Here is a 14,056-nt window from a genome sequence, read left to right as displayed (position 1 = left end):
TTCAGATTTCTCATACCTGTTAGAGTGATTAGGACAATGTGGTTCATATGTGTCCCTAGACCTTTAAACGTTATATCAATTTACTTATAGGCAACGGTGAAAATGGCAGAACAATTGCAAAAGTACTTCTCAGGGTATTTTACAGCAAATTGCTACCGGTTTTGAGTGAGCATATCAAAATTTCGTCGGCTTCATATATTAGATTAGATAAACTTTATTAAACCACGAGGGTAATTGCATGCTCGTATAAAACAGGATATGAGATACAAGCACATATGATCTCATACAAAATGATTCTTCGCCGTTGTTACATATAATATGACCCTTTCTTTGAGTGAAAATATGCATATGGATGGTGCCGATAGGCCCGATATACTTACCACGCAATTAGGGCCTATAATAATTCTATAAGACATTTCTTATGAGTTCATGTTCAGTTTTCTAACTTTCAGATTTTCAATCAGCAAGGAGTGATCTTACATACGTAGCAGACCCATGGTGTGGGCACATGAGGCTAGTGGGCCTTCCAATGTTACACCCTTTAAAAACCGATTAATCTTATAATATTGTTTAGTTATCGCGGCATTTATTCAAACAACGTAAGATTTATACATTGGTAAGCATCCCCTGTCCCCTGGTCCCGACTCACATTGCACCTACCATTGTTTGGACGTGCTATTCCGATTAGGGTAAATTGCATGTTTAGCCTGAAAATGGAGAGACTATTGCAGATGTGTCCCGATTCACATATATCATATACAATAGTAGTTGTATCATAATATAATATTAAACATCCTAGCTCAAGAATATTGTTGCTTAAAGCATTACATGGTATACACTGTGTGTACTGTAGGTATGGCATGCGGTAGGTCTATGATACCAGCCGAACTACCCACAACTGTTGCGTTATATGATGAAAGTTTACGCAATCATGCTGAAAATATTAAAAAAGTACATACAGATATCAAATGTAATAGTAATATGCATACTATGCAAGCGTATATAAGCTAATATAAAGATAGAAAACATAACACGTAAACATTAACATAGGGATATGTGAGTCCAGAACAGAGACATGCAGCAAGAACGACTCGAGAATTATAACTAAAGATTAAATGCGATTATATGAAGATCCTAAGGCGATAGATAGAGTGGTACGTATCTGCCACCGTTCTTAGTTTCATTTACTTGTCATATCAAGTTTGCTAGTGAGAAATGGTCGACAAAAGGGGGACTGCAGGGCAGAGAATCAACATATCAAAGAGACATCAAATAACACCGAGATCTCCTGAAGGATAGGGAACAAACCAACAATACATCTTGTACTGCCAAACTTGGCATGGAATCAAAATAACAATCCTAACGTCACCGCGAGTCTTCAAGCATGACATGGCCAACTCAGTCTTGAATCTATAGTAAGAGTGATGAATTTAGGATGATCAATGAGGAACATCATGTGCAGTAAAGACGTATTTATCCTGTTCGAGATAACAACGTGAGACTTGACGCAAGCAGATATGACGTCATATGTAGCAAACTGACAACCTTTCACATCCGGTCTTCTAGTTCATAATTTGAGTGCTTTGTAGTATTATTGGGCTGTTGCCGGGCAGTATATGGTTCTACACACGCGTTGACCACCTGCAACATGTGACCTACATAAAAAATGCTTTTGTTTCATTTCTATATTTAATATGTCATTTTGGGAATGATTAGGTGAGACAGGTGGCGGTAAAACAATTCAGAACAAATCTGAATAAAAATCTTACTTTTAAAATGCATTTTACACAGCATTTAGTCAATGGTTTGACTCACATTATGCATTATGATTGAATACACTGACCCTAGGGTCACAGAGTTTATCCCTCCGTCCCTCCCTCGCTCGCTCCACCTCTCGCTCCCTCCCGAGTCCCTCCATCCATTCCTTCTGGTTCTCATTTTAGTTTTCATTATATTATTGTAGTGCGCGTGCGCGTACAATATTGGCATAACTGGCCACGTGAACGATACCTACATGACTGGACGTTGAAACTTAAAGTTTCATATAGTCTCTGTACATAAGCAGTTTCAGAGGCTAGCTGCGCAGCGAACTTATTCTGAGCATGTCACGGAGCTCACAAGCGCCCTCACTTTGTAGGTACACTACATGACTATACTTCCAGGTATGTTGTCCGCCCAAAACATGAATGAACAACCGAAAAGTTTTATGTATGTATGCATGTATGTATGTGTGTATGTATGTATTTTAGATCCTCCTGCAAGCAGGAACTCGCGAAGAAGCCATCAGTGGCTTATCAAAGCCGCAAGCTGCCCGAACTCAGTCTCTTAGATTCATATTTAATGTCCATGATTATGAATTATGAATTGTCAACAACTCTGTTACTGGACGACATACAATAATCTTGGAGTGAATCGAACCGGGGACCTTCCGATTGAAAGGCACCGGCGTTGACCACTGAGCTAACACTTCACAAAGTTCTTCCTAATACTGCAAGCACTCCACGCGCACTACAATACTTGGTATTTGCAGGCAAATCCAGTTTTGTTTTCTGGGTTTTGTAACCCTGTAGAGGTCATTCATGTTCAAGGCCTCAGTAACTACAGCTGTCAGGGAGATTTTAATCCTCTGCCCAAGGGTGGTTGTGACAAAGTAGATCTTGATACTGTTAGCATACAAAACGAAACTTATTCAGCTACGCAAATTCTTCACATATCATTGTACCAAACTTTTTTCAACTGTTTTGTCCCGGGAGTAATCCGCAGCGGTACATGCTCCATCGGTCGTTTCAAGTTATAGCTTTTGATATGAGTTTCTTAATATTTTCTTTCCGTTTCATAAACTGTTTGAGACCATAAACCATCCTCCTGACATTTATGTTTGCAGGGAGGGAGTGGGCATTTATGATTCAGAATTGTTATATATATCTCTCTCTGGTACCAGAAATGAACAAAGAATAATAACAACTGTAAAATGTACAGACCGCGGAGCTGAAGTACCAAGTATCGTGGTATGACGGTTCACGGTTACTACGAGAGACCGGTCTTGGTTGGTTTTATAAGGGGACGGTGCTGGTACGAGCAGTGGGCTGCAGCTCCCTTGTTCGAGCGAGTACGGGGCATGTGTAACATGAATTTAATTCTAACTGTTGCATCGCGGGGCAGTTTCTAGTTAACCGCGTGAAAATGATTGGGGTTGGGGATAGGGGGAGGCTTCGTGAAAGTTGGTTGGGATATGGAACTGGTACCCTGGTCACGTGTGTGGGTCACTTTATTCAATCAGGTTATACAACACTTATGAATAGGTATATACACGGCTTCACAATGAATATTCATTAAGTTAACTGCTGGAGCACCCAGTTGGAACAATTTTATTTCTATACTGTATATAGTGTGACGTCCCGCTTTTTCAGAGCACTCGTATTGTTAGTACGAGCAGTATTAATATCATGTTTCTATCAGATCAAGGTTAAGAACTGTTTGTACTGTCAATACCAGTGCTTTGAAGCATGATATTGGAGTACAGTTTAGAGAGGTATTAGCATTAGGAAATTGTCCCAACTGGCTGGCTGGTTCCTCGCGTTTAGGTTTGTTTGTGAGGTTAGTTCTGTCGCCATTGAGTTGACCAAAGGTAGTGTATATGTGATTTACTGTATTCTCCCACGAATCGAGACTCAAATTTTGATTTAGTCGTAATGCCAACTCATTGCACACAAGGTGTCTAGTGGGCCTACTACAACTACAAATTCAACCAAAAAAGGACCCATTGTGTCATTAAATGTGATGTCACTGCACCTACAATGAATCCAATGTGGAGTTTGTTTGTGAAGACACATTGCACGATTGACCGAGATTTCACAGCTACTTGCTATGATCAGGGTGTCCCTGCTCTGAGCAGGGAGTTGCTACTCTGACCAGAACAGTATTGCCCTGATCGGACACAATCATGTTCCAAATAATGTCACGTGATAAAGGTCTGAAAATCGTATAGATAGAAGCATCGTTTGATTGTCTCCATTAATCAAATAGACATACGGATTATGTAAGTCCTGGGTTTACATTACGCAGTTTTACACCCAGCAGTGGACAACTTAAAAAGGTTTATGTATGTTTTCGACATTGAAACGTTAAAAGCTCAGTAAATGCAAAGCGACAATTTCGTGTATACAGACAACCGTATTGTATCTTTACAGTTTATTTATAGGAAACAAAAAGGGAAAATTTCACTAACCTCAAACTTTGCTAGATAAATTGTAAATAATTCCCTAAAACTTCAGCAGAATATGTCCTGTAGTCTAGCAGTTCGGACAAGTAATTATAAAAAAAAATAGTGGTCACTTTCAATTTAATCTGCATAAGCTTAATACCTTTCGCACTGCAGAGACATTGAGTTCTTACCATAGTTTGTGGTTACTTTAGGACTGGTAAAATCTATAAGTTCTACTCAAAGACTGCAGTCCGGTGGGTGATCGGCAGAAAGAAAATAGGAATTTGATTTATTGACTTTATATTGCGGTTTGCTACAATCGCAATTTATGACAAACAACCGATTTTACGTAGTGTCGACAAATTTATTCGATAAACTTTCTTCAGTTAGGCCAATCCGTTGCAAAAGTTAATCATTTTTTGAGAAAACGTGGATTAACATATTAACGCGAATTTATATCGACAAAGCTGAGGGGCTAGGCCATGGAATACAACTAGAACACTTTGTTTTCTTTTATCTGACTCTATATACTAAACTCATAGAAAAAGCTGAGATGGGACCTTGTATAGTTTATGCCGCTGTTTAAGTTGTATCCTCTGCTTGAACGCAGAAGACGCAATAACCCTACTCATGTACACATATCACCCTGCGGTATAGGTAAAGTTCTACCATAGGGAGTATGTTATCCATGGAATCACGTGGTTTTAGGGACGACCAGCGCCTACTTTATATTTATTTTTGTCAGGAGACAAGACAAACATATTCTAGGTGTCCTGGTGTGAAATTTGCATTCAATTCCTACCTACTTTTTTCTCGCTATGTTGAGAGCTGAAATTATAACATTTATTAATCACTCTTGTGAACTTGGAGGAAGCAGTTGTAAGGCCATACTTGGAAACTGGAGGGGGGGGGGGGGGGGTTGGGGTACAAAACAATGCCATCTAGTTATGTCGTAATACATCTCAATGTGTATCTAGGACATGACACATGCTTACTTCAAGTTCAACTTTGGTACATTACGATCAGCGTATGGTGTTATTCCAAAAACAAAACCAAATATGCCAGATTTCAATTACAAATTTCAGTCTGGATGTTTATTGTTTACAATATGTGCCCTTTTCATCAGTCGTAACTAGGGTAACCCCAGGACTATCCGTCGTAACTAAGGTAACCACAGGACTATGAGTCGTAACTAAGGTAACCCCAGGACTATCCGTCGTAACTAGGGTAACCCCGGGACTATCCGTCGTAACTAAGGCAACCCCAGGACTATCCGTCGTAACTAAGGTAACCACAGGACTATGAGTCGTAACTAAGGTAACCACAGGACTATCAGTCGTAACTAAGGTAACCCCAGGACTATCAGTCGTAACTAAGGTAACCCCAGGACTATCCGTCGTAACTAAGGTAACCCCAGGACTATCCGTCGTAACTAAGGTATCCCCAGGACTATCCGTCGTAACTAAGGTAACCACAGGACTATCAGTCGTAACTAAGGTATCCCCAGGACTATCCGTCGTAACTAAGGTATCCCCAGGACTAATTTCGTATTTAATTCAAGTTTTGGAAGTGCATGGAGATACTATGAGCACTGTAGGTATGGGTGCAACTTTACGGTCACTACCCCGACATATTATTATATGACCTAAAATGTACCTAATTTTTTCGAAACTATACTATCGCAATACACAAATAAAAGTGTGGGTGGGGGTGTTGGACCCTGAGTTCAGACCACACAACATAAAGGGGCCAGTCACGGGATACACATGCACACAGCACAACGTAATCATCCTGTTTTGCAAATCCGGTCTTTAAGCTAACCAAGTTACCGGGCGTCCGTCCAGCTCCCCTGACGTCCATTTACTAACCCTGGAGGCCACACTTTGATCTTACAATTACCGGCTTAACACGTATTTTTGCTAAATTACTGATGGAACGAAATATTTGAAATATTAGTTCCAAGACACTTCTGCTTTCACAAGCATGATATGAATTTAAAGTCAGGAATTTTGCACTTTTGAAAAAAAAAGTCCACAAAGGCAATTAACTGTTTGGCGAAATAAATTGCTTTCAACTTGGCCTCGCTCACACTCCTCCCCCCCCCTCCCCACCCTTCAACCACCACCGCCACGCACGAAGAAAGTGTTTTATCACTGGCCAAGGGAAAAGCTAGTCAGAACAATAGTAACTCCCTTGTCTCTGTAGTACTATTGCCGTATACGTGCTCAGCGATCACTGTAGCCAATTGTAAACGACGCCGCACCCAAACACATCAGTAATCATCACAGAAACATGTTTTCCGTCTGTTTTCTCTGAAGAGGCTCACAACTCTCATTGAACTTAGCCTCGTGATGCATTCAATCTGGATGGTCGAAGCAAAGTCTTTTGGTACTATTGTGTGGTAAATATTCACACATTTATTACGATGGACTCTTCTGCCACCATTTTGGACCCATTTGCAGAGCTTGAGCGAATGGAACAGTCAAACCAAAACATTGGCATCTCATTAAAGCAATTCCATTAAAACATTGTTCGAAACGCATGCGCTAGCTACGGCAAGCCAATTGTCCAATAATAAGATATTCCTGGATATTTGTCGAAACTACAAGTTTCTTCAAGTGATATTCCAGGTTTATCGTTGAAAAACTTGCATCCAGGTTTATTGTTGAAAATCTTGGATTATCGAATGAAAAACATGGATTATTGGTTGATATACCGAAAAGACTAGAATATCCAATAATTGGGCATTTAGTTTGCCATAGCTGTTAGTTGTATGAGCAGGGAGTTGCTATGGAACAACTCCCTGGTATGAGGGAATTGCTATAGAGACTCGCTGGTTGTATAGGCACACCATGTAAGCCCGGATCCAATGCAATGCGTCACATCTGAGGCTATAGCCTAACGTTAGTTCCGTACAGTACTAGCGCAGACAGTGATGGGGGTATTATACCTGCAGAATAACTCCTTGAATTCAGCCAACTGCTACTTCAACTTCATTTTGTATAATTATTTCTAATTTCATAGTACTGGGGAATACCATCATCACTAAACGTTACTAACATTGTGTTCTGCGTGTAAACGTGTGCACTGACGATACTATATACACTAGCCTATACTAATCGGTAGTTTGGTATATATGTACCTGGTATTTACGTAAAGAAATTACACACAACAGCTTTCTAGACTGAGCAAAGTAGAAATCCTGATATATTTCAATAATTCTGGGCACTTATATAGAGACTCAGTGACACATGTTTTTGGAGGTATATTGAATATTATAATATAGGATATCACAAGTAGTTTACACTGAATACGTTATACGTTAAGAAGCCGGTATGGAGGTCAAAAAACATTTACTCGCGCAATTCGCCTATCAAAGTTTTAAACGGACTTTGTTACGGTTACCAATGTTTCGGTTTGAATATTCTTTCCCTTGCTCTGAGAGAATGAGCCACAATTTTGGCAACCAAAAAAAAACTTATTTACTACACAATAGTATCTGAAAACAAAACCAATGTAGAGTAAGGAATCGGTAATTTCGTGTCCGTAATGGAATAATATCTAAGGAAAGAGGAGTTTGGTCTAATAATTATGCATGTTGAACTATCCAAAATATTAAAAACAACGCAATGCAATCGATATTGGCTCCGAATTAGTTTTTTCTAAAGAATTTTCTAAACGTTTGTCTAAGACTAGTTTTTACCAGACACCGAGAAGTGTTAACGGGTGACGTCGGCAAGCTTGTTGATATATGGTTGGTATTGCTAGCAGTCTATTCTGTACGTTGTTCTTCAACTTCTACTAACATGATGTGTGTGTCTAGAATCTTTCGGGAATTATTAGTATTATATTATTGTTATATCGAGTCTTGGATATTAATATAATTCTACGCCAAAGCAATCCACCGGGGAATTTGCTGATAGAATTGGCTTTTTCTGTACTCATGAATAATTATTGTTTAATTTGCATATTATCAAAAGTCGTAAATTCGTTGCTACAATTGCGAATGTATACAGGTTAAAAATAAAGGGTAATGAATAGCATATGGGAAAATATACTTAGAAAATACTAGTATATTTGAAAGTATGTTTCTTTTTTTCTAATTAGAAGTTATGCCGCCATCGAGGAAATGATGGAAGCAAATTACAATATCAAGTTGATGGCCCACAATTCTACTTAAGACGAATTTCCAATTCTTTTTCTACTTTTACATTGGGGGGGGGGGCGACCCGGGCGAGTGAGAATATGCAGTGACACATCGTATGTGTTATGAAACAAATGCGCAAGCGAAGAAAGTGTAGGTCTAAAAATATTGATCGAGCATCGACATTTTTCATTTGAATATTCTGGTCGTCTCTGGCGTTCTGGATATATTTTCTCGCATAATTTGGGGAGGTCGTGGGTGGGTTTGGTTCATATTACCTTTACAGATAATTCGGTTACTTAGATATTCTCTCCCCCCACACCCCACCCCTTACCCTTTACTGTTCTCTGGAGTGATCGTTTTGAAATTTCAAACCCATTTGGGTTTCGTGCAAGACTTTATTTTATTTTCCTACCAACGTGTTGTTAACTTTGTTGTCACTAAGAAAACAATAATTGAAATGGAATGGATGAATGTATGAATGAATGAATGAATGAATGAATGAATGAAAGAATGAATGAATGAATGGATGATGGATAATTGAAATAATAACCAGATATGTAGATGGGTCGATGGAGGAATGAGTGAGTAAACCAGATCATAATTCAGTGAATTGAGGGTGCACTTACCATATAGCCCAGCCTAACCCGCCGAACGATCGATGCCAGCCATAGTCTGTAATATCTTTGACGTTGGACTCTGAGAGCGTATTCAGCGTGGAGGTGTCAGCTAAGCGCATTGCAGGCCCGAACGCGCAATACGTCACGCATGTAATAATTATTATCGTAATAAATGTATGGTTGAGACTGGCCTGATCGTAACGCCAGCTTTGGTCGGCTATTAAACATTCCTCGTTTTTCAATTGGATTGAAAAACTAGTATTTTCAATCTTCATCATTGTTGTTGTGTTTGTTGTTGTTGTTAAAGTCGTTCGGTCTTCATCAGTCAAAACTGGCGTTTCTGAAATGAATCTGCGATCATCCCTCTTTGCCCTTGAATTTAAATTATTTCTTAAATGTTGTCGTTCCCTGAATAAAAGTTGACTTAAATTACTACTTAAAGGATGAGTTCTTACAGAGGTTCCTTGAAGAAAATATAAACTTGAAAAAGGTTCCTTTGTGGAAAGTTGAGAAGATCGCTTCGACATAACGATACTGGAACCCGGCATTGAACATGAAAAATTAAAGTTACATTTATCGATTGGTGGCGGTACAAATCCTAACATAACCATTAATGCTATCCACACCAGGGTTGATATAACTAAAATGAGTCTCCTCTTGCCAAACCTATCCGCCAGAAGCCCTGCCATAGGATTAGCTACGAAAGACGCGAATGGTTTACTAGCTGAGATAATCCCAATCCTGCTCGGGGATAATCCCAACTGCTTGAAGAAAAGAGATCGGTATGGTACGACGCAAGCCATGGCTCCATCCGTGAATAAGTAAAACAATTTGTACGGTAACATTTGAAAATTAATTTTGGATTTCACAACCCGAGTTAAACAGAACGAATCCTTCCCCAGTTCCTGTGCAGTAGCAGACTGCTGAACACTGCTAACGTCGGGCTCTACTGTGAGCGATAGATGTTTACTAATTCCAGGCGTCGGTGGTAATCCAGAGTTCTCGTGAAAAACTCGTTCTAATATATTCCCGTGTATACGTCCTTGATGATTATTGATTGATTGGTTAGCCATTTCTGCCTCTTTACTTTATTTAGCTTGAATTTGTGTAGTTCACTGAGTCCATCCTGATATGTACTTCACTTTACCGCGCAAACATTTTCACACCTTCCTTTCACAACTGATGTGTACGTTTTGATGTGATGATCAGAACAGAGCTCGTCACACGGATCGGTGGCAGGAATCCGGTATACTTAATCTACAGTGCGCCACTTGGTTCGTTGCTGAACCACGATCTCAACTTCCATTCAATGGTGGCGTACAATACTGCTAGTAAGGGGCTATTTTATGTCACATGAATTTATGACAAGGTCTAAAAAGTTAATGGAAATATAATCATTGAAAGGCGAACGGTTTGGTAATTGTACATGTGCCTGTCTCAAGTTAATGTTGTTTTGTAAAAGGTTATATTAAATGGGTATACGTCAACCATTCACAGACCACGTTAAACTTGCAGAGACTACGTTTAGCTAGCACAGACCACGCTAAGCTTGCACAGACCATGTTAAACTTGCACATACCAAGTTAAACTTACAAAGACTACGGTAAACTTACACAGAGTTCGTTTAACTTATACAGACCACGTTAAACGTATATACAGACCACGTTACACTTATACAGACCACGTTAAACTTACACAGACCACGTTTAACTTACACAGGCCACGTTTAACTTACACAGACCACGTTAAACGTATATACGGACCACGTTACACTTATACAGACCATGCATACTCTTACACAGACCACGATCAACTTTCACAAACCATGTTAAACTCACTCAGACCACGTTAAACTTAAGCAGACCACGTTTAACTTACACAGACCAAGTTAAACTCACACAGACCAAGTTAAACATACCCAGCCCACGTAAAAATACAAAGACCACGTGTAACTTGTACAGACCACGTTAAACTTATACAGACTAAGTTAAACTTATAATATACAGACAACTTTAAACTTACACACACCAGGTTAAACTCACACAGAACCAAGTGAAACTCACACAGACCACGTTAAACACGCACAGACCACTTTAAACTTACACAAACCACGTTAAACTTATGCAGACCACGTTTAACTCACACAGACCACGTTAAGCTCACACAGACCAAGTTTTACTTACACAGACCACGTTAAACTTACACAGACCACGTTCACTTATACTAATTTCTCGTGAATGTACGGATTTACTCAGCATGGCTGATTACAATTATCTTAATGATTTCTTGGTCGATCGGTGAACTATAATTGAACTGTGCACCCTTCAGTGTTTCAACTCTCCGATATGTCTTACTGTGATTTCTTATTAGAGTCGTGGATTTTAATAATTCCTTTACAAATAAAACTATGATTGATGACCATCCGGCCCTGTGAATAAATATTAAGCTCTGTAAATAAACTGACCACAGCTGCGTGGGAACTGCCGCCGAATTGTCAGTTACGGGCAGTCCACAAACATGGGTCACCAATTACCGTCTGCAAATCGAATCGTGTTGTAAGCGTTTACAAGTACACTTGTTCTGACCCTTCCAAATTATTCAAACTCACTGTATGAGGAGTGTTAAGTAATTCGATAATTAAGTGAGGAAAATGCTTTCATAGATGTCACTGAGATTGAAACATCGAAATTTGAATGACCTCCAAGGGTCATCGAAATATTGGTGGTTTCTAAGGGTCATCAAAATATCGGTTAACTATAAGGGTCATTGAACTATTTTTGACTCCTAAAGGTCATCAATTTTGCCTCCGAAGAAAATCCTGATGAAACTCATGCAAAATTCAACATTGTGCATGTTAACTAATAGCTGAGCGGCGCTCTTCAAGAACTACATAGAATACGTGCGACAGTGTTCAACTCTAGGCGCATTTCAAATGATTTGTGTACGATCGGTAACGAGCAGCCTAACTTAAATTCATTGGGTTAGTTCGATGTGATTTAGCAAGTTACCCTTTCACTCCCAACCCTATACCCCACCCCCACCTACAACCCCACCCCACCCAGACCTATACGTGTATGCATGTGTACACATCAGTCCTCGTCAAGGGAAATATCTGCCTATTTTAAGACAAATTTCAACGGATGGATTATACAGCTGTTTAGTTCCCAATTTTTAAAAGAACGATGTTCTTTTTTGTACTTACATGTATATTACCATCGGAATGAAACTGTATTACTCATTTCCTCTTTACAAGAAATCTGTAGCTTCAATTATACCTAAATCTACTCACCGAGATCACAGAACTATCTCTGAGCCAACCTATTACGGGTCCTGAAGGAGGGTATATAGTAAAATAAATGTCAGTTTGAATATAGCTGACCATTTTTCGTCCTCCTAGCATATTTGGGGTATGTGGAAGTACTGAAGTTATTTGACACTAACGTTATTAAAAGTACTCATGGTTATGCTTCATGCCGTACCATGATGATCACGTGACTGTTTTCATGGCACTGGTGACCTTAATCTGTTTGTATCAAAATCAATTAGTTTATGTTGTAAAGATGTCAGTGATAAAATTGTTGCCAGAGTTAACATCCTGATTTATCGTGACATCTAAGCCGATTTTTTATACCCTCGTCCCCCCCCCCCCCCCGCCCCATATTCTATCAATTTTTGCTATGCCTAATTTGTGTCTTAGAATTTTTTTTTTAAGTTCAGGATGCACGCAGATGGAAATTATCCATATAACTCCAACAATTTTCGGATTTTATTTTTGACCTCTAGTGACATATCGTGAACTGTTATTTTCTGTGACATTCCACAGATTTTAATATTCATCATCGTTTTTATGTCCGCGTAATAAAGTTAGGGAGAAAAGAGAACAAGGCAAACTTTTAAGAAAAAAACCTGCTTTCTGTGGATAAAGCTGGTGAGAATATAATTTTCAGCTTATTGAATTCGTCTGAAACGAGGCTCTTAGTGGTCACCGCAAGCACGATGTATGTATTAAATTGACAGCAATCCCGTGAAGGGTGCCGTGCGCATAGCCTTGGGCAAAAATAACTTCAATTGCCAACGGTCACGTTATCAATATAGCTTGGCGTAGAATGATATTGATTAAATAATATCTAAGTTGTGTACAGATTGACACGTATGACAGTTGGTCGTACGACTTTATTACATCAAATAGCAGTTCCATGGTTATATAAACGGCCCCGTCACCAGCAGTGTTGAACATATCGGCCAATGGTATCATAGCAACAAAACCTACGATACGTCCGGTCAATGAGAACTGCACGGGCCTTAATGGGTACATCACCGAAACCAACTCATACATTGTGATATTGAATATCATTAGTCGTGACTACCCTCCCCCAACCCCCTAACCCCCAAACCCCAACCCATACCACCCCCTCCCACCACCACCTCCATCGTTCCCCCCAATCAGAACATCTGTTAGAAACTCTAACACAGTTGTCACTAATAGTTGAAACGTTCACAGTGTTTTTAATCAAGTCAGTTACAGAGCATTGCTATGTAATAATGGAGTACTTGATACAATTATAGTCAGTACGAATTGCAACACGGCTTGTTACATGATTTGTATTGAGTCCGTAGTACACGTACTTGTGTTCAAGCCTATAGATGGTTGTATTCGGGCTCGCCCTCATTAATATTTACTCGCATATTAGTACTCCGAAGGGCATTCAGGAAATATAGTTGGGGTACTATAGCTAATTGCGTGATTACACACACCCGTACTCCTTACCGAGGGCCTTATACTCTTATCCGTTATCATACCATGATGTTGTACTCGCTTAATCTGCTTAATACCGTGTCGGTTTAATACAACGTATGTGTAAAGGTGTTTTTTTTTTTAAAGTTACCATGTAATAACGTGAGTTAACGGTATATATGAACATTCAATGAATGAAAGGAACTATATACATACATACATACATCAACACAAATCTGGTCAATGAAAGTAAACACAAAATTTCAAAAACAGCTTTAGTGCCATGAATTCATTAATTGTGTTTGTTACATTCTATAAGAGTTGACAATACGAACAAGCGGGGGGGGGGGGGG

At 39.3% G+C, this 14,056-nt stretch overlaps 2 protein-coding genes across 3 annotated transcripts in view; one reads left to right on the top strand and one right to left on the bottom strand.

Moving 5' to 3' along the window:
• Positions 1-10,181, bottom strand: part of LOC139963694 (major facilitator superfamily domain-containing protein 6-like) — a 41,899-nt gene extending 31,718 nt beyond the window's left edge. The window contains exon 1 of the mRNA XM_071964745.1: positions 8,978-10,181. Coding sequence (XP_071820846.1) covers positions 8,978-10,041 — 1,064 coding nt within the window. The 5' untranslated portion in view covers positions 10,042-10,181. The remainder of the gene's footprint in view (positions 1-8,977) is intronic.
• Positions 1-14,056, top strand: part of LOC139963700 (retinoic acid receptor RXR-alpha-B-like) — a 104,708-nt gene that overhangs the window by 28,081 nt on the left and 62,571 nt on the right. The gene's annotated exons all lie outside the window — the stretch shown is intronic.

This window comes from Apostichopus japonicus, chromosome 22 (assembly GCF_037975245.1).
Source record: "Apostichopus japonicus isolate 1M-3 chromosome 22, ASM3797524v1, whole genome shotgun sequence".
Lineage (NCBI taxonomy): Eukaryota > Metazoa > Echinodermata > Holothuroidea > Aspidochirotida > Stichopodidae > Apostichopus > Apostichopus japonicus.
This window is presented reverse-complemented; position numbering and strand designations above follow the sequence as displayed.